The sequence below is a fragment of the Ogataea parapolymorpha genome, chromosome VI (genome assembly GCF_000187245.1).
Source record: "Ogataea parapolymorpha DL-1 chromosome VI, whole genome shotgun sequence".
Lineage (NCBI taxonomy): Eukaryota > Fungi > Ascomycota > Pichiomycetes > Pichiales > Pichiaceae > Ogataea > Ogataea parapolymorpha.
In genome coordinates this window covers 624,848-643,469 of record NC_027861.1, presented here as the reverse complement: position 1 = coordinate 643,469, position 18,622 = coordinate 624,848, and the positions used below count along the sequence as shown (strand labels likewise).

Sequence of the window (18,622 nt, the reverse complement as noted above, 5' to 3'; positions counted from 1 at the left end):
GAAAATTATGGAAAACCTTCCCAGAGGGCCTCGTCGAGATTATCGCAGACCCAGAAACGACAGAGACACAAGAGACTTGTACAGAGACCATCGTGGCTCTTATAGAGAACAGAGAGGATATTATGAAGAGGGCTGGTACGATAGAGGATATGCACGAAATAGGGAATATAGACCTACTAATGGGAGGTCATCCTTCCAGAACAGCTGTCCGCCGCTAGAAAAAATCGCACGGGTGTCTCTGTGGGACAAACCAGCGCCTGGATTTGAGGGAGTGAGCGCTGCACGTGCCAAAGCATGCGGACTGTTCCCTGAGCCAGGCGAGCCCTCCAGAACTACAGACCAGACAGAAATACAAAGACTTTTATCGCACGCTGCCACAAATTACCGCTCGCAGGCGTTCCAGGACTCGAAACTGACGCCGCTGGACTCACGTGTGGCCAAGACACTCATTCTGCGAGCAGACTTCAACGTCGTTCGGCTGGAACGTGTAAAAAAGTATTTGGAAAATTACTTGCTTGCAAATATTGTCCCGAACGTGAATTATGAAGACGTGAAGATCCAGATGCATCCGACCCAGGATCCCAGGACAGTGATTGTCCAGACTTTGCGCTCCACGGTGGCCACGGCGCTTTTTGCGCTGACTGGTCTTGATGTGCCCGAGCTGAATACTACCTTGAGTTTTGAGCGGCCAAAGGAATATGTGGTATTCAACCCAAACGATACGTCCGTTCCGCAGGAGCCTTTGGAGGACGTGGTGGAGTCGTCGCAGCTGTACGTGGCCAGAAACGTTCCATACGGCACACCACGAGAAAAGCTGCTCGAGCTGTTGCAACCACTAGGAAAAGTGCGCTCGTTGGCACAGGTGCTTGACAAGTTGTCGTATGAGTCCAAGGGAGTTGCATTTTTTGAAATGGTGAGTGAAGACTCGGAGGTTTTAACTAAACTCAACGAACTAGCCATAGACGATCAAGAACTACAGATTTTTAGGGCCTGCGAAAATCCAGAGCGCAAGTATGAGCAGGCTGTCATTCTATCGGCCGAAACACTGTTTGGTGCGCTCCAGTCCGATAAGATTAGCCCGCATGCGCCTTCGGAAATAGTGCAATTTCTCAACTGTGTCGCAGTCGAGGATCTTGTTGACTCGGTGAAATACAACGATATAAAGGTGGCCTTTGAGGCTGAGTGTTCTTGTCATGGACATCCTGAAAAAGTGCTGATTCCCAGACCCGAGGGGGATTTCCGGCCGGGCATGCCTACGAAACCGGAGGTGGGCAGGATTTTTGTGAAGTTTGCCACGTCGGAAGAGGCCCAGAAGTGCGCCGAGGCTCTTGCTGGACGCAAATTCAACGGGCGCACCATCCTGGCGGCGTTTTACGAGACAGAAGACTTCAGCAGGGCGCTGTTCTAGCTGCTCTCCCAGCTGGCGATTTCTTCCTCCACGTTCTCCCTTGCGTGTCTCACGATTATGTCATACAGCTGGTCTGGGGTCTGTTTCACAAAGGTGAGCGATAGCTTGATAATCTTGCGCGCGTCCAGTCGCGGCAGCTCTCTCAGCAACAGCATAGGATTGGCCGACTTGAGTAGCTCGTCCCTTATCAGAATCGTCTGGGCCACCACGAAGAATATATTCAGATGCACGCCGTAGCTGAACAAAAAATCCCAAAGCTCGAGCACCTGGTCTAAGGGCGGCGTACATGCGCTCAGCGTGAGCACAGACGGAAGGGCGTAGATCTTGGCCGTGAGCATCTTAGACTTCAGAAAATTGTACAATTTAGGATCGATCAACTGTAATATAATGTCCACCAGCTTGACACCGTTCAGAACGCCCAGCAGGTTGGGCGTGGTATATGTTGGAATGTAGCGGCTCACCAGTTGCGAGTACAGAGCAAAGGCCTCGACTTCGCTTCTGCAAACGTACGCAAACGGTGCCGCCAAGATATTCATTCCTTGGACGTAAGGCGACGCGGGCGCTCCGGCCGAGTTGTGCAGCTCGAGGCTTTCGATTTCCAGAGCGTGCGAGTTTAGGATGCGCATCAAAACACTCGTGGACACTTTGCGGCTGAACTCCTCGTCTTTTTGAAAGGTGCGGAATGCGTCGTTTTGGATTTTTGCGAACACATTCGACGGCCCGCGGTCGACCAGGTTGGCGTAGTAGTCGACGTCTAGAGGCTCGACTCGCAGAAGTATGGACCAAACATACGTTCTGTACGGACACAATCCGTTATCCTTCGGAAGGCCCTCACATAGGATGGTGTATCGCAGCTGGTTGAGACTGGAGAGCACGACCGTTTGGTTCGATTCGATAAATCGTTCGATTGCGTCCTTGCGTCTTCCCTTCTTTTCCTTCATGAATTAATATTTAATTCTAGTTTTGTTATATGTAAATAATACACAGCCTGGAGATATATTTTTCCAGCTTCTACACAGCTTCTGACTCGGTCAGAATTTTGTAGAACGAAAACGGAGTGTACGCATAGCCCTCGCCTTCAAAGAACTTGGACATGGCCTCGACCCAGTGCAGTCGCAGAGAATGGAGCATGGCAGACGTGCCCTCCATGACCACCAAGATACAGACTGTCAGCACAAACCACATGCCAAAGAGCAGGAAGACCATCACGCAGCCCGCAAAGCCCTTTTCCTTGTAGGAGACAAAGGAATTGGAGATGGTCATGTCCCACAAAACGGCCGAAAGTTGGTTGTGCGCGAGCGACAGCGCCCAGAGTCGAAGATATGAGGCCGTGTGCGAGACGCAGTTCAGACAAAACTCGATCGTATGGATCACCTGGTGGATCATCACGTCTCCAAACTCAAAATGTTCTTCCGGCTCGTCGGAGTCGTCGACCAGGAAAAAGTCTTCGCCCAGCGAGTTGTCATGCGACTGAGTCGGGCTTACTTCTTCGTTGGCTGCCAGCTGCACAGCCTGGTTGTACTCGTGCAGATCCGTGTATCCCAGCTCCACGGACTGTGCGTTCATTCTTTTCAGCGTAAGCGGCTTGTATAGGAGAAGCCAGGGAACACACACCAATGCGATAAGAACAAGTACAACTTGAACGAAACCCTGTCCTGGATACAGTTGGTCTTCGATGGTTCCTGGCGACAGAAACATGTTAATAAGCATGTTGAGCAGGCTTGGCGGAGCTTTGCCGATCTTGATCCAATCAACACACCATTTGTAGATTATTGTGAGCGAAAGATAGCCAAAGATGCTTTGCATGAACAACAGGCCCGGCACAAAGTTTCCAATTACGTCGACCCTGGAATTGAAAAATTTATAGTTCACAAGCGAAAAGTAGAACGAGTACGACATGTGCGCGAATCCCATTAGAATTGAAAGCTTCATCTTGTAAGAGTTGGTGAACAGCAGGTTGTTTTCGGTTCCATGCCATGCCGGGTCCAACCCAATCGGATATACTCCCCTCTGTGTGCCTGTGATGGTATCGCCTTCTTTCCAGGTGTCTGGCCACTTCCAGCCGGACTTGAAGAATGTCATTGATTTCGAGAACACATCGTTGTAGAGGAATCCCGTATAAATGGAAAAAACACCCATCAGAACCAAAATGTAGCGGCCCGTGTATGCCATGTCAAAAATCTCGTCTCTATTCTTCATTGCGCCTATTTTTCTCTCGTTTAGCACCAGCACCAGAGCAGCCAGAAACAGAATAGTACCATGCCCCACATCTCCAAACATGATCGCAAACATGAACGGGAAGGTCACCACCGCCGCCAGTCCAGGGTTCACTTCCTGGTACGTGGCAATTCCATAGGCGTCGATAATGCTTTGGAACGCTTCTGTGAACTTGTTCGTACGGTGGAACGTCGGCGGCGTCTTATTCGTGTTGATCACGTTGACCACAGAGTTGATATCTGTGCCGGACGTCTCGGTGACCTCGCGCAAACACGATTTGATGAGCCCTAGGTCATTTGCCGGAATCCATCCTTCAGCGATTAGACACCTTCTCGTCTGGTCGTAGTTGAACAGATTGAGAACCGAGTAGATGCTTTTTTCCTTGGCTATCTCGATTTTCCATCTTTCGATATCTGCTGCCACCTCCTTTAGCTCCAACAATAGCCGGTCCCGAGTGTGCTCGGTGACTTCGTTCAGGTCTCTTATTTTCGTGTTGATCTCGTTTATCTGCGAATTGAAGACCTCGTAGTCGCTGTCAACAGGATACAAGGTTCCATCAAGCGACTCCACGATTTTTTTGCACCGGGAAATTAGCGTCTCTCCATGCGTGAAAATGAGAAAAATGTACTTGTCTTTATGTTGGTTAGTCTTGGGATCCAGAATCGGCTCCTCTATAGGCACGTGGTTAATGTACAGGTTGCCGCGCAAAACACGCCACAAGATGCGCTGGAGCGTCAGAAACTTGCTGCTTTCAATAGTCCCGCAGATGAAATTCATGGTGGACCCCATAATGTTGAGCTCCGCAGCCTCGCCGTGGTGGCCATTCTCCAAAAGCCGGTCGTCCATCAAAAGCTGGTCCGTCTCGTCCTCCGGTTCGTGCAGATGGCTCAATGGCGAGTTGTCGTCGGCAAGTTCCAAACTTAGTCTATTGTCGAAGAATCGTCTTGTACCCTGTAAAACAAGGCGGTGCTCCAGCAGGGAGGCCGAGCTGTTTACGAGCTGCTCGTAGTTCTCGTCCATGTGGCGGATGTTCTGCTCGTAGTGCTCCACCACTTCCACCAGGTCGTCGATCTGCGATTTGGACGGGCCCCGGGATGGATCGGCCGTATACTTTCCCGACGGCACCACGAGGTGATCCCACGAAACAACGGGAACGTGTACCTGCTGCTTCTTGATCACGTTGTCCAGATACCTCAATTGGCGCTGTGTGTTGTCTAACCGGCGAATCTCCTTGACAAAGGACCTCTGGAAGGCGTTCACGTGTTGGTTCATATCGCGGAACTGGACGTTGCCCAGCTGGCCCAGCACAGAAACACAGTCTCGCGAAATCTCCGAGGCTATGTAGAACTGGACCAGCAGCATGTCTGCCGACCGGAAGATCGCCTCTTTGGACTCTGTACTCATGGCTTAGAGATTTAATATTTTAACAGCACAGAAGATTCTAAATATGTGCGCCGCACACGACACCCGTTTTGATCAAATACTATTTATGTCCGTCTCCGCAGCCTCTTACGACTCCACGTTTCTGGGCTCTTCGGACTCCACCCCGGACCAGGATCTGTACACCACGTTTTTGATTGCAGACTGGCACACATGTGAGCATTTCAAGGAGACTTTGGTTGGGTACGAGGGAGTGATCAAGGACATAGGCAGCATCCGGATGGTGGGCTACGAAGCGTACATTGTGGAGCAATGGATTTCCCAGCGATCTAACAAAAACACGGTCGTCACATATACGGGAGACTCCAAAGACTCGATCATATGCCGCAAGGTCCAGATACTCAATGACCCGATAAAATGGCCACGGGCGTTCCGTCAATATATTACTGAGCTGCTCGAGTCGAAGTACTCTTCGCCCACAGAGACTGACCAGGGAATCATCTACATCACGAATTTGTCACAGCTGGAGTCGTCGATGACTCTCATCCCGCTCCCGCAGGGAGATATCCACGAGCTCTACACCACGTTCGTGGTAAACTATAACCTCAAAAAACTGGGCTGTGGCACGAGAAGCGCGCTGGCAATCTGCATGCCGACGAAAACGGTTGAGGACAAGTTCCGCAATCTGTTTCAAATCCCGCAAGAGGTGTCGCTGATGTACGCTGTTCGAGAAATTATTGCTGTGGTGCAGACATTTCTTTATTATTACGATTTATTAGATGCGCAGTTTTGCGACGGACTGCTCTGCGAAAAGACAGAGGATGCGATTTCTCGCTGGTGGGCGATGATCTTGCAAATTCCGGGATGCGAGGAAACACTACGTCCAAACTCGTGCTGCTCGCTGTCTGCGTCCATCCTCACGATACTCGGCTTCACACTCATTCTTAAATCTATTTTGGAGACAGCAGGAAACAACATCAGCGTCCCAAAGGACCCTCTGGACCACGAGAAAATCCGCATAGCCATCATACAGTTCCAGAGAGCTCAGAAAATCAAAAACCACCCCGGACGGAGCGACGCTTACTCAGGTAAGTTTGATCTTGAGACCATCACCAAACTCTTGCAATTCTGCAACTCGGCCAAATCCAACCAGACGTTTGCCAAAGATCTTCACAAAGTGAGAAAAATGGTCAAAGATACTGTTGTAGACTTCACCTCTGGTAAGACGTTGCAAACGCTGAAGATCTCTCCCACTAATAACAAAAAATTGAACAAAGAGCAGGAAGTTCCTGCTTCCAAGAGACTTTACAATTGCCAGGACCTGGAACAGATCATCCAGCTCGCACATGGTAAGCGGCTCAATTATTTGTGGAAATGCAAAGGACACGAGCCTGATCTCGACCGGTACTGTTTAGCGTCGCTAGCAAAACACCACCGAGCCGCACACCTGCCGTACACGCCTCCCTTGATGCTTGACGACTCAGGAACTGATTCGGAAATGAACACCATTTCTTCCAGTGCCAAAGCACTAGAGCCATCGCTGATGTCGTCGTCGGCAGATAGAGTCAGGACGTACGACGAGCCGTTGCGCAAACAGAAATCAAAGCGACTGATCATTGGTGGAAGCTTCCAGGATAGCGATATTGCACCCGACATGCGGCCACGAATGAACTCGTACTATGAAGACTCCTTCGAGAAGCAGGACGACACGCAGATCAACCAGTTCAACGCGAGACTGAAAAGGAGACACTCCATTCCCTCTATCGAAAGTGACCTCAACGTGCATACGATCGACCTTCAGTCATCCAACGAACATGTCAATAATAGCATTCTGCATTCGCAAGCGACGCTTCAATCAAGGGCGCTCAGATTGAGGCGCGCTAACTCATTGTCTTTAATCCAAGAACAACTGACGAACGATTTTGACGAGATTCCAACTGCTGAGGTATTTTCAATGGAGACAATGGCTTTGGATTATCTGAAACTGTTGCGCACGTATAAGGTTGGCATTGTGAAAAGATCAAACTCATTCAAACAGTCGGTGGAGGAATCAAAGCTGCAATTGCTAGACAGGCTTCGGCTTTCAAAATATACTGCTGAATATGAGAACTCGAAAAGCGAATACTCCAAGCTGGCAAAGAGATCTCACGATGTCAACGACAAACTCGTGAAAAATTATAAGATCAATGCCCGGCTAAAGTATGAGTTGCGTTTGCTGCTCCAGAAAACCAAGGAGGTGGAAACCAGTTTGAAGAACCTCAATGATTTCAAGATGGCCTCGCTTGAGAGTAAGATCAATGAACTGAAAACCAAACAAGAATCTTTACAGACCTCGAAAATTGAAAAACCGCAAAAAGTCAGTTTCAAAGTCGCTTTGAACAAGCCCCATTTGCTGATTTCCATCATTCTCAACTATTTGAGCATCTGGTGGTTTTACTTGTTCCGCAACGTGGATAATACCCGCATTGAAGAACAGTGGAAGCTCATTGATAGGAATGAGCGTGTTGCTCACTTTCTGGAGAAATTGTATCAGGGCGATGAGAGCATTTCCCACAAAAGCAAATAGCTACCCAAGTTCCTTATTTAGCGTCTCTGCATCTGTTCTTAACTTTTCAACAGTTTTCTGGTAGTCGTTTCTGGCCTTGTCGATCTGCTGGTTCAAAAATGTAATGTTGGAGTCGTAATCTGCCAATCTTTGATCCACGAGGTTTTTGTACACTTTCGAGTACTCGGCGTCAAACACGGCTTTGTTTTGTACGTTATCCTTGAGCAACGTCACTAACTGACGGTGTTTCTCGAGAATAGCCTCAAATTTCGACGAGAAATACTCTTCTTTCTGCAGACGAGATAACAACGCACGCTTCTGTTTCTCCAAATAGTATATTTCGCTGTCCTCTCGAGACAGACGAGCAGGTGTGCCTTGAGACTCTTTGGCCATCAAATTCTGATAATTGAGGTCATTTTTGCGGCAAAAGTCCTTTACTTGCGACAGCAGTTTCTCATTCTCTGAATATTCATCGCTCAGTCCCAGAAATAAGCGATTCAGCAAATGTTTCACTTGTGCCAGATCTGAGGACATAACAAATAAACATTTACACATTTTTTTTTCGCATTAAATCAAATATATATAACTAGCGAGAACAAATTTCTACAATCTGCCCATTCTACCTTCATTTCTTGGCCTTCTTCTCCTTCTTCTCTTTCTTCTCGTCGTCGTCGTCTCTCTTACGCTTCTTCTCTTTCTTCTCTTTCTTATCCTTCTTCTCTTTCTTTTCCTTCTTCTCTTTCTTTTCCTTCTTTTCTTTCTTTTCCTTCTTCTCCTTTTTCTCCTTCTCCTTCACCTCTTCTTCATCCTCGTCATCAGAATCGGCAACATCCATGGTATCGGCGTCAGCATTATACTCCTTGATTGGAGCCAGATCCACCTTCTTCTGCTCCTTAACGATATTGGTTGTTCTCAAGTCCCTTCCTTCCAAAGCGCTCAATCTAGACTCCACCTTGGCCCTCACAGACAGTCCGTAGTCTCCAGAATCATCCCTGTCTTCAGATAAGGCGTCATATCTCAAAGCAACAGCAGCCTTGGCAGCAAGCACTCTGGCAATCTTACCCTTGTTTCTTCCCGAAGCCTGTCCAATGAGAGATGCATGGTACAAAAGACCGTATTTTGGCGTGTCGTGCTTGGTCTTGAGAGCTCTAAACAGAGCTTTTTCGGATCCCAGAATTTGGATGGTCGAGGCTGGGGCCTTGGCAAGAGACATTAGCGATCCAGCATGGGCAATCAATCTAGCTCCAACAAGCTCACCAACCAGAGAGGTCAAATTAGGCGCAATAGCCTTCATTCTAGAAGACAGGTAGTTCGACAATTGTTCTCTGTAAGCAGCAAACTCAACAATCTGCTCTGCCAATGCCTTGATGTTGCTCAGATCGTCCTCGGTGATCTCAGTTCCCATAGAAACCTCGGCAGCAGCCTTGACCTGGGCCTCAACCTCTTCGGGCAAGATCTCGCTGAAGTCGGTGCTGGAAGCATTCGATCTCACACCCATAGTCAGAATAACTCTGGCAAAGGCCACGGAATCAACAACGATCTTGGCCAGCTCCGGGAAATGCCATCCGTACCATTCCTTACATCTCATGGCATAGGTATTGAGCTCCTTGTCCAAGTCGTCAAGCAAAGCAATGGCCTGCACAATCATCACATCCACCTTGTCGGCACTGAACTTGAGCTTGTGTCTGCCAATGGAGTGAGCCAAACCAAGCGACATGGTCGACAGATCTTTGTCCGTCATACCGGGAAGAAGTTCTGGAAGGTGTTCTCTGACGGCTCTGTAGATATCTAAGGTTGCAGCATCACTCACCACAGACCAGTTGAGTCCGAGCTTGTTGATGGCATTGGCCAGCTTGGTGTCCGAAACAAGAAGAGGGGCCTTTTTCTCCTGCTTAGCTTCGTCGAGAAGCTTCTGCAGCTGAGGAGAAACCTTGCCTTCTATCACTGCAGAGGCCTCCTCGAGAGCATTGGCAGCAGAGTTGAACTTGGAGAATGCAGCGATCTTGAACTGTTTGAGAACCTTATCGGTGCTGTTGAGCTCCTGAATCAAGCTCTGCGACTTGTAGATCTTCTTGTCCGACGCCTTCAGCAGGGCGTATCCAGCCGCTGTCTCTGTCAGAACGTATGCCATGCTATAAACAGGATTGAAAAGTTTTATTAAAATTTTTTGAAATTTTTTTCATGCCTTATTCCGGGTAAAAGCTACAAAGATCTATTTTCCATGCTGCTTTTCGTACTGGAGCAAATTAGTCAAGAACGTTTCTTCGAACGAGTCTGCATTCTGTGGTCGGCTGCTTCCCACACGCCGTGACTTCTTGTTAATTGTTTTTATCAGATCTGTAGCCACGTCCGAATCTTTTAGTCCAAGCAGTTTGCATTCGTGGTAGCACCATAAGCTCACCGCCTTCAGTGCTTGTTTTTCCATTGTGTAATCCTGGTTAGCTTTGACCGCACGCTTGTAGTCGGAAACTGCGCGCTGAAAAATGTCGCGGACAATGAAAGGGCGTGTTTCGTCGCTCAACCGAAGAGTAACTTTGTTATGTCTGCTGAGATACGGGTTAGGCTGATATTTGTAGTAATCAAGACCATCAAAAACCCGGTCTTCGGATACACAACGGATGTAGATGGCCATCCCTGCCTGAAAGCCGTATTTGCGATGGATATACTTGAAATAGTTCAGCGTCCAGTAGTCCCAGAAATTAGCGTCCTTTTCGCTCACCCCGGTTATCGCACGGTCATATATGTATTTCAGCTTATCGAAATCCATCTTATTTGTATCCATCATATGAGTGACGTACGAGTTGTACGCATACCTCGCAGTCTTGGCATTCGCCGCAAGGATCATCGACCAGGCTGCCGTGGCATTGCTTTTGTCGTGCAAAGCAGCTCTGACAAGCTCGTTAAATTCAATAGCATTGAATCGTACAAGGTTGTCTTTAGCGAACTTCAGAATTTCTTGGGCTCTATCGTATTTACCCTCTTTTAGCGAAAGGGCAAGCAAGGCACTCAGCTGGTTCGGTGAAAATCTAGTCGGCAGACCAAGCGTATCGTCTGTGTATTGTTTCATTAAAATATTCCCCAGTTTGAAATTACCTGTTCTTGCGCTGTGATAAATCAAAGCCGCCATTAATTCCGGCGACACCTTAATGGCTTCAATTGGCAGATTCATTACCAGTTTATCAACCATGTGTCTGTACCGTTTGTTTTTGGAAAAACAGCTCACAATTTTCGACATAACATGGTAATAGTAATATCCATTTTGCGGGTTGTTGTTCATGGTATCTAATGCAGAATTGTAAAATACGTTGTGAAACGGCTCTATTACCAGCCATGTGCTGTATACAGCGGCAGCATCTTTTCGAGAAGCCCTTTCCTCAATAAATCTGTAGCAAAATCTCAGAAACTCGTCGACTGAGTTCTGGTAGCCAATTTCTGTCATTGTCTTGGTATCTGTATTCGAAGAATAGCGAGAAAAGAGTTCTCCATTTCCAGCGAGCTTTGAACCCAACTCGCGTATCACGAGCCTGCAAAGTTCTGTGTCAGAGCCCTTGGATGATGCCTTCTCCAGGATAGCCGTGATTTGCGACGAGGTGAATGGATACAATGGAATCTGTTTAATTTCTCTGCTGTTATGTTTGGTAACTGCCATATCGTAAAGCGAGACAATATGGAACACCTGTCTTAAGTCTTGCGCGTCTGTTTGCGGATGTTTGACGCACGTCAGATCAATATATAGTGAGATGTTATGGTAATTAAGCAGTTCCAAAAAAGAGCCCATTCCGGTCTGGAAAGATTGCCACACAGTCTCGCGGATTATCTGAGCAGCCAAAAGGTGCAGATCAAGACAGATAGCCATTCGGTAAATTGCAACCATCACGTTAATCGGTTTATCAGTATCGAGTCGCTGCAGTAGCCTTCTACTTCGAGGATCCAACGTTCGCGGGATCATCCTTTTGATGTGCTTAAAAACCATATCATTCTCGGAAACAAATAGATCATATGACTTCGCTATGTACAAGTTGGCAGCGTTTATAAGAACAAGGTTGCGAGTCATGGTGGAAAGTAAATGCTGGGCGCGGGATTTATTGTCAGTGCGTATAAGATATCCCAACAAGTCGTACTTGTTGGGAAGCTTATCAATATTTCGGTGTATGCTTGTTCGAGTCACCGGTGTCTCATCGGAATGCAAGGTATCTAGTTGTTCGAGGAGGGTCTCATACGCTTTTTTCTGTTCCAAAGAGTACACTGCTGTCCACAAATTGCGTATTGAACCAAACCCACTCATTACGGGTACGTGTGGCCTCGTATGAGGCTTATATCGTCCGGCGATAAAAGCCCATTGCCGCATTTTGGACGAGTAGTTTTGGTTTTCCAGGTTTATATTTTTCAGAAATATTTTGGATCTGTCATTTTACAAAAGGCCATAGGATTTTTTTCCAACACACTCACAGCCTTGATTTGTATTTATTCAGTTCCAGTCTCTCAGTTCCATGTTTCGTCCTATCCATTCAATTCCTCTGTTCTCTTTAGGTTCCCTAAGCTATTTTTTCTGGGCTGGCGGCGATAAGAGTTCCACTGCCGCTCCGTCTGCCCCTGGAGCTCCGGCTTTTCCTGGAAGCGTTCCGCCGGGATCAGGACGCGTTCCTGCTTCTTCCAAGCCAGGAAACCTGCCAGCTGCGGATACTACAGTGAATCCAGCTGGTTTTTTTGCATACGGGTTCCCTGGACCTGTCCATGACCTTGAAACCAGAATGGAATTCGTCTCGGTGTACGACCGTCAGAAAAGAAATCCATATTACGTCGTGGAACATATCACTCCCGAGTCATTGAAGCGTGATGCTTCGGGGGGAGGGGACCGTAAGAACTCTGTGTTCAAAGAAGATGAGCAAATTCCAATGAAGTTTCGCGGATTTCTGCGAGATTACTTCAGATCAGGGTACGACAGAGGACATCAAGCTCCTGCTGCGGACGCCAAATTTTCCCAAGTAGCCATGGACGAAACGTTCTACCTCACAAACATGTCTCCCCAGGTAGGAGCCGGTTTCAACAGAGACTACTGGGCACACTTTGAGGATTTCGTGAGAAGACTAACTACTGGCTACGGTTCTGTCAGAGTCGTTACTGGCCCGTTGTACCTTCCTAAAAAAGACCCTGTTGACGGAAAATACAAGGTCACGTACGAGGTTATTGGCAATCCACCAAATATTGCTGTTCCCACGCACTTTTTCAAGCTGATCGTGGCAGAAAAGTCGTTTAAAAGAAGTCCCAACTCTGACGATATTGCAGTTGCGGCCTTCGTGATGCCCAATGCTGTCATCCCTAATGAGGTTCCTCTCACTTCTTTTGAAGTGCCTGTTGATGCACTAGAGCGCTCTTCGGGCCTGGAATTCCTGAAAATGGTGCCTGATAACAAGAAAAAACAACTGTGCAAAGAATTTAGCTGTAACATTATCGTGCGAGAGTTCAACGATACCGTCAAAGCTCTACCATCTGAATAATGCAATAGATATGTTGAATAGATATCAAATAGTTTCTAGTAATTTCTGTTCGTATAATTGTGTTAGCCGACTGACGTTGCGTCCGCGAGCGACACGAAACGTGCCAGTGGCATCTCTAGTCTTTTGCTGGCTCTGCTGAAACAACAGATCTTTTTCTGTGTATTTTACCAGTTTAGAGGTCAGCTGCTCAGAAGGCCTCAGAAGCTCATTTCGCAGCTTATCCGAGACTTTCTGTTTTCCGGACTCGAAAACGAAATCTTCAAATTGTTCATCCACCTCTATTTCCGGCTTCCGATCCTTGGTTTTGCGAGCCACCGGAGGCGTTGGTGGCTCGACTTTGCGCACTTTATATCTTATCTTTCGCTCCATTGGACTATCTGTGACCTCTTTCTTCTCAAAGTCCAAAATGTCATCCATGCTGATTAGGTTCTCAAAATCTCTCAACTGATGTCCGTTCACAAGCACCTTATCGTAATTGCGGAAAAGCGAGCACAGGAATTTGAATAATGAGTCAAACCCATTGTCGAGCTCTTGGTGGGGCCGCTCGTTGTACAAGATTTTCGTGAAAGACAAAATCAACCGCAGATTCTGTCTCTCTTTCATCTGCGAAATGTTTTTTGCTTGAGGCTCGGTTTCTTCATGGGACAATTTGACGGCTAGACGCTGCATAAGCACTAACAGCTTCACCAAAATATAGCTATTGTCGTAATTGAGACGCTGGACGTTCAATATCGGAGTTGAATTGTTAAGAGACTTCAAAACCGGTCTTTTGGAGACAGGATACTTGAAAGACAATAACTCACCAAGAGCTGTGTTCAAATCTTCCAGCCGTGAAAAGTCGTAATTGTACTTGGTGAGTACATCCAGAGGAACAAGTGGCTGGTCAGATTCGCTCAGCTGAGCAATGAATTTCTCAAGGATGAGATAATGCTCCAGGAACGAGAAATCGGACAAACACAGCCGCTGGTCACGGCTGAGAGCGTCGCTAAATATCTCGACAGCAACAAGAGTTTCGTGCTTCAACTGTCCACCCTTAATCAACATCACCCATTCTTCCGGCGTTAATTGTTTATCCAGATGCTTGGTTGTCATGTATGAGAGAAGATTGTTGTAAACTTTCGAGAACTGTTTGAATGCCAACCCATGCGACAGGTTCAATGGCACTCCATATATTTTTGGGAATTGTCTATTGAGAACGATGCGGTCGTTGCTGTATACAATTTTATCCACAAGGTAGCAGGTGAGGGAAATGGGAATCTTGGTGATATCGATATGTTGGGCCAAGATGGACAGATTCTCACAATAGACGATCTGCCTCGTGAAATTCCAAAACCTTTTGAAGAAGTCTACAACAGACTTCACGATCCAGTTACTTCCGTGTACCAAGTACACCTTGTAGAGATATCTTTTATTTTGTGATGGAATGAGGTTGAACAGCTTGACCAGGTTCAATGGCACTTTGAATGAAGTGGCCTGGTCGTTATCGTAATCACAGAACCCTCCAGCTAAAAGAGCCAAGCAGTGATCTTCTGCCGGCATCTGGGAAACGATTCGTTCCGCTAATTGCGCTATCTGGCGTTCATTGGACAAAGAGGGGAAAAGTGTGGTGTCAAGAACATAAAGAGGAAGTTCTGTTGACGGATCGTACGTGGCTGACTTGAAAAATACGCGTGAGCTCATGAAAAGTGATGTATCCACAACAACAAAAAAAGTCCACGCTTTTTTTATTTACATTTAGGTGAAGAAAAAAAAACATATCCTAAAAAGGGGTGCATATCCTATATAACATCCGTTATTTTTCATATTTTCGTCGTCTCAACAGAAATCATGAAATCAATAACCGCGGGTCCCTCTACTCCTTTTTGTTTTCCTTGCTGGCGAGATACCGCAATTGCGCGTCGAAGGTGTCTCCATTAGCTCCGCCATCCCTGATGACAGCAACTCTCATAGTAGCCAACAAGTTGTGAGCAGCGTTCGAGTGGGCATACACACCTCCATTGAAGGCCATTGTAGCATCTTTACCAAAGGAGGTTTTAAGGAGAGCTTGTCCGCCCGGGTGCTCCGTAAGGAAGTTGGAGCAGTCATGCACAATGCCCGAAATAATAACCAGTCCTTTTTGTTCTTTGGCCTTCTCAAAGAATGTGGACTTATCCCACACTGGCAGCTCACTAAGCTGTGGACCCCAGTTAAGCTTGGCTCTCATTCTATCCAGCTTCTTCTGTTGCTGTTGTAAGATACCCTGGTCAATAGCGTTTTGCGAAAATCTCTTCAGGTTATATGCAAGTCCAACCTTGGAGAGAAGGTAGATAACCACCTTGGTTGGATCATATTGGTACCATTTCAGTGCGTTTCTGTAATCTGATGGGAATTCGTGGTGGAAGTTATGGTATCCTTCTCCAAAGGTGACGAGAGCGGTCAGAATGTGGTCTCTTGGAGTTCTTCTGTCGTCAAATGGTTGTTCTCCAATCCAATGGGCAAGCGAGTTCACACAGAAGGTTGCCTGCTGAATGAACACGGCTCTTAGCAATCCAGCGTAGATAAATCCACCCCAGAAGTCATTGAATAGATAGTGAGTCAGGACGGCGGGGAATAGGAATGCCATGACCACCATGAGCAACAAGTAGTGTCTATGCTGAACTCTGACAACCCAGTCATCGAGCAAATCGCTAATGTCGGCTCTTGCCTTGTATCTTGGGTTTGGCACCAAAAGCATCCATCCCATATGAGAATACCAGAAACCCCTCTTCGCATCGTATGGATCTCTTGGCGTGTCTGTGTATCTGTGGTGAACCCTGTGCTGATGTCCCCACATCTTGATGGATCCTTCAACAGCAGAAGCTCCAAAGAGGGCGAAAAAGATTTTCACAGGCAATCTGCAATCATAGGCTCTGTGAGCCCAGTGTCTGTGATATCCAGCGGTGATGGAGAGACCACCAAAGCAGTACAGTATGACTGCGGTCACAAAAGTGTGAAGCTTCAAAGGAACCCATTTGGTGGAGATCAGTCCTGCTAGTGGAACAGCAAGCACCAAGATGAAGTTGAGCCAATTGATGTGACGGTGCCAGTTCTCCCAAGTCCATGGCTGTTCGCTGATATGTTTCTGCTTCAGATATTTATTCTTTAGCTCCCTGTCTTTAGCAAGCATCATTGCCACCGAATCTTTGCTCAGCTCTTCAGCTGTGACATCTGTCATAGACTTGGTTCCCATCAACTTTCCTCCAATGCCATAAGCCACTATTCTCTTGGCAGGCTTGTTGGTACCTGCAGCCACAGCATTAGCAGTGGATAGGTCCACAGAATCCAGTGCTGACATTTTCGTGAGAAGAATTGCCTGTACTAGTGAATATATACTTATATTAATAAAAAAAAAATGAGATCAAGCCACTAATAAACCGCCCCGTCGATTTGTTGGGATGCTGCCCAACAGAGAATCAAGTCGACAGGCGTCGACAAAAAATTTTCTGTCGACAGCTGTCAATTTTCTTTTTTGGGACAAATTAGCTCTCGCCCTGTACACTGGCTGATGCTTCTAATCAGTCAGTTTTTGATTGTCGACGGATCTCGTAGTGTGTCCACCATCTTCGTGCAACACTTTTAATTGCAAACAACGCCCCAATAAATGGAATATACTCTAACAGGGTCACCCATAAAGAAGGCTGCACTTTGCGTATCACGCTATCAATCTTCTCGTTGAGCTCCTCAACACTATTGTTATTGTCTAGTACGTAATCAGATCGCTTGATCTTGTCATCGTTCGACATCTGGCTCGCGATTCGTTTTTCACACTCCGCACGGCTGAGTTCCGGATTACGCTCCATCAGCCGTTCCAATTGTATCTTCGGCTCGCAGACCACACTTATTATCGTGCCACAAATAATATCCATACCTGCTTCGAAAAGCAGCGGCACGTCAAGAACCACGATTGACTCCAATTTAAGCCAGCTGCACAGCATCAGCCAAAGCATTTCTTTGCGCACTTGTCCATGTGTGATCTTGTTTAAAACCTGCAATTCGCCTTTGTTTTGAAACACATATGCTCCAAGAGCAGATCTGTTCAAGGTACCATCTGGCAAGATTAAGTCAGTAATCTTATCACCAAAATATCGCACTATTTTCTTATACGCAGGCCGTCCAGGCTCCACTATTTGGCGAGCAATCTTGTCGGCATCGATGACAGTTATGTGATGCTCTTCTTGCAAGCGTTTGGACACAGTGGATTTTCCGCTAGCTATACCTCCAGTTAGTCCTAGAACAAGCATAATTATTTTTTTTATTTTTCATGGATCCATTAAAGAAACTGGTCCACTGGCTTGAGGGCGACTCACAGCGTCCTGCAGCCGTCGTGTCCTCAAAAATCCATATAAATAAAGACGATGTGACCGGTCGGTCGCTCGTAGCGAACAGCAAGATAGTCAAAAACGAGCCACTGATAACTATACCGCACTCTTATTTATTGAACTATGTTACAGTACTCAAGCATCTTGAGAAAAGCACAAACTGGGTTTTTCCCATCAACTGTAAGAACTACATCTATATTCCTGATGGGCAGATTGATCCAATTTATGCCAATTTCGAATTATCGAAACTGCTGCAGTTATCGTCCTTTCAGCTTGTTTCACTCTACCTCGTTCTGGAAAAACAAAAACCAGAATCTTATTGGAAACCCTTCATCGACGTGCTCCCATCAATATCAGAGCTTGATGGGATGCCTATGATTTGGGCTCTTCAAAATGATCCAATATTCGATTTGCTACCAAATTCTATAAAAGAGCACTCTAAAGCCCAACAGGAAAAATTCCTTAGCGACTACAGAACTGTTCAGGAGTTTCTTTCTGATGTTGGCTTGGACTGTACAAGTCTTGTTTCCCAGGATGATTTTCTATGGGCTTGGGTTTGCTGCAATTCAAGATGCCTATATATGGAACTACCAGAAATATTGGACAAACAGCTGGAGGATAATTTTACACTGGTTCCTTTCGTTGACTTCATTAACCACGCACCTGATGATCATTGCTCCATTAATATCTCTTCTACAAAAGGATTTCAAGTGACGTCTGGGTCCTATCCATATAGCGATGGAGACCAAATATTTTTCAGCTATGGAGCGCACAGTGACGAGTTTCTTCTCTGCGAATATGGATTTATGCTACCCGCTCGTTGTAATCCATGGAACAGCCTAGACATAACACCTTACATTCTGAAATTGCTCAAAGGTGAACAATCGGAATTCCTCAAGAAACACAACTACTACGGTGAGTACACGCTAACGTCAGATGAAATGTCGTTCCGAACTGAAATTGCTCTCGCAACGCTACAGGAAAAAGATCTCAGCAAAATACTTCCGATCATTAATGGCATGAGCGAGGGTGCTCCATATAAAAAGAACAGCCACTTACTAGTTCAAAAGATCCTGAATAAAATTCTGGCTGCGTCCAAAGACAAACAAGAAAAGGTGCGCCGATATCCCAAATCCTACAGGTCATCGTTAATTGTTCAAGCGCATCATAATATCAATATAATTTGCGACGCCTATATACAGCATTAAAGATCTAAAATTTACAGCAAGTTCGAAGC

The 18,622-nt window shown here is 46.6% G+C and overlaps 11 protein-coding genes across 11 annotated transcripts; 4 read left to right on the top strand and 7 right to left on the bottom strand.

The window, feature by feature from the left end:
- Positions 1-7: 7 nt before the first annotated feature.
- HPODL_01472 (Splicing factor U2af large subunit A) lies at positions 8-1,408 on the top strand (the record flags this gene model as incomplete). The annotated part of the gene is made up of 1 exon (XM_014077983.1): positions 8-1,408. One exon carries the CDS (start codon positions 8-10, stop codon positions 1,406-1,408), a length of 1,401 nt encoding a protein of 466 aa, XP_013933458.1.
- Positions 1,405-2,349, bottom strand: HPODL_01471 (Mitotic exit network regulator, forms GTPase-activating Bfa1p-Bub2p complex; the record flags this gene model as incomplete). Its single annotated transcript, XM_014077982.1, has 1 exon — positions 1,405-2,349. The coding sequence occupies one exon, from the start codon at positions 2,347-2,349 to the stop codon at positions 1,405-1,407; it is 945 nt and encodes a 314-aa protein (XP_013933457.1).
- A 70-nt stretch (positions 2,350-2,419) lies between these two features.
- HPODL_01470 (V-type proton ATPase subunit a, vacuolar isoform) lies at positions 2,420-5,029 on the bottom strand (the record flags this gene model as incomplete). Its single annotated transcript, XM_014077981.1, has 1 exon — positions 2,420-5,029. The coding sequence occupies one exon, from the start codon at positions 5,027-5,029 to the stop codon at positions 2,420-2,422; it is 2,610 nt and encodes an 869-aa protein (XP_013933456.1).
- Positions 5,030-5,114: 85 nt separating this feature from the next.
- Positions 5,115-7,571, top strand: HPODL_01469 (Protein STB2; the record flags this gene model as incomplete). The annotated part of the gene is made up of 1 exon (XM_014077980.1): positions 5,115-7,571. The coding sequence occupies one exon, from the start codon at positions 5,115-5,117 to the stop codon at positions 7,569-7,571; it is 2,457 nt and encodes an 818-aa protein (XP_013933455.1).
- Positions 7,572-8,175: 604 nt separating this feature from the next.
- Positions 8,176-9,681, bottom strand: HPODL_01468 (Nucleolar protein 58; the record flags this gene model as incomplete). The annotated part of the gene is made up of 1 exon (XM_014077979.1): positions 8,176-9,681. The coding sequence occupies one exon, from the start codon at positions 9,679-9,681 to the stop codon at positions 8,176-8,178; it is 1,506 nt and encodes a 501-aa protein (XP_013933454.1).
- An 81-nt stretch (positions 9,682-9,762) lies between these two features.
- HPODL_01467 (uncharacterized protein) lies at positions 9,763-11,604 on the bottom strand (the record flags this gene model as incomplete). The annotated part of the gene is made up of 1 exon (XM_014077978.1): positions 9,763-11,604. The coding sequence occupies one exon, from the start codon at positions 11,602-11,604 to the stop codon at positions 9,763-9,765; it is 1,842 nt and encodes a 613-aa protein (XP_013933453.1).
- Positions 11,605-12,301: 697 nt separating this feature from the next.
- Positions 12,302-13,048, top strand: HPODL_01466 (Mitochondrial nuclease; the record flags this gene model as incomplete). Its single annotated transcript, XM_014077977.1, has 1 exon — positions 12,302-13,048. One exon carries the CDS (start codon positions 12,302-12,304, stop codon positions 13,046-13,048), a length of 747 nt encoding a protein of 248 aa, XP_013933452.1.
- Positions 13,049-13,072: 24 nt separating this feature from the next.
- Positions 13,073-14,728, bottom strand: HPODL_01465 (uncharacterized protein; the record flags this gene model as incomplete). Its single annotated transcript, XM_014077976.1, has 1 exon — positions 13,073-14,728. The coding sequence occupies one exon, from the start codon at positions 14,726-14,728 to the stop codon at positions 13,073-13,075; it is 1,656 nt and encodes a 551-aa protein (XP_013933451.1).
- A 172-nt stretch (positions 14,729-14,900) lies between these two features.
- On the bottom strand, positions 14,901-16,361 carry HPODL_01464 (Acyl-CoA desaturase 1; the record flags this gene model as incomplete). The annotated part of the gene is made up of 1 exon (XM_014077975.1): positions 14,901-16,361. One exon carries the CDS (start codon positions 16,359-16,361, stop codon positions 14,901-14,903), a length of 1,461 nt encoding a protein of 486 aa, XP_013933450.1.
- Positions 16,362-16,581: 220 nt separating this feature from the next.
- On the bottom strand, positions 16,582-17,307 carry HPODL_05296 (Dephospho-CoA kinase CAB5; the record flags this gene model as incomplete). The annotated part of the gene is made up of 1 exon (XM_014077974.1): positions 16,582-17,307. The coding sequence occupies one exon, from the start codon at positions 17,305-17,307 to the stop codon at positions 16,582-16,584; it is 726 nt and encodes a 241-aa protein (XP_013933449.1).
- A 20-nt stretch (positions 17,308-17,327) lies between these two features.
- On the top strand, positions 17,328-18,593 carry HPODL_01463 (uncharacterized protein; the record flags this gene model as incomplete). The annotated part of the gene is made up of 1 exon (XM_014077973.1): positions 17,328-18,593. The coding sequence occupies one exon, from the start codon at positions 17,328-17,330 to the stop codon at positions 18,591-18,593; it is 1,266 nt and encodes a 421-aa protein (XP_013933448.1).
- Between the last annotated feature and the right edge of the window lie 29 nt (positions 18,594-18,622).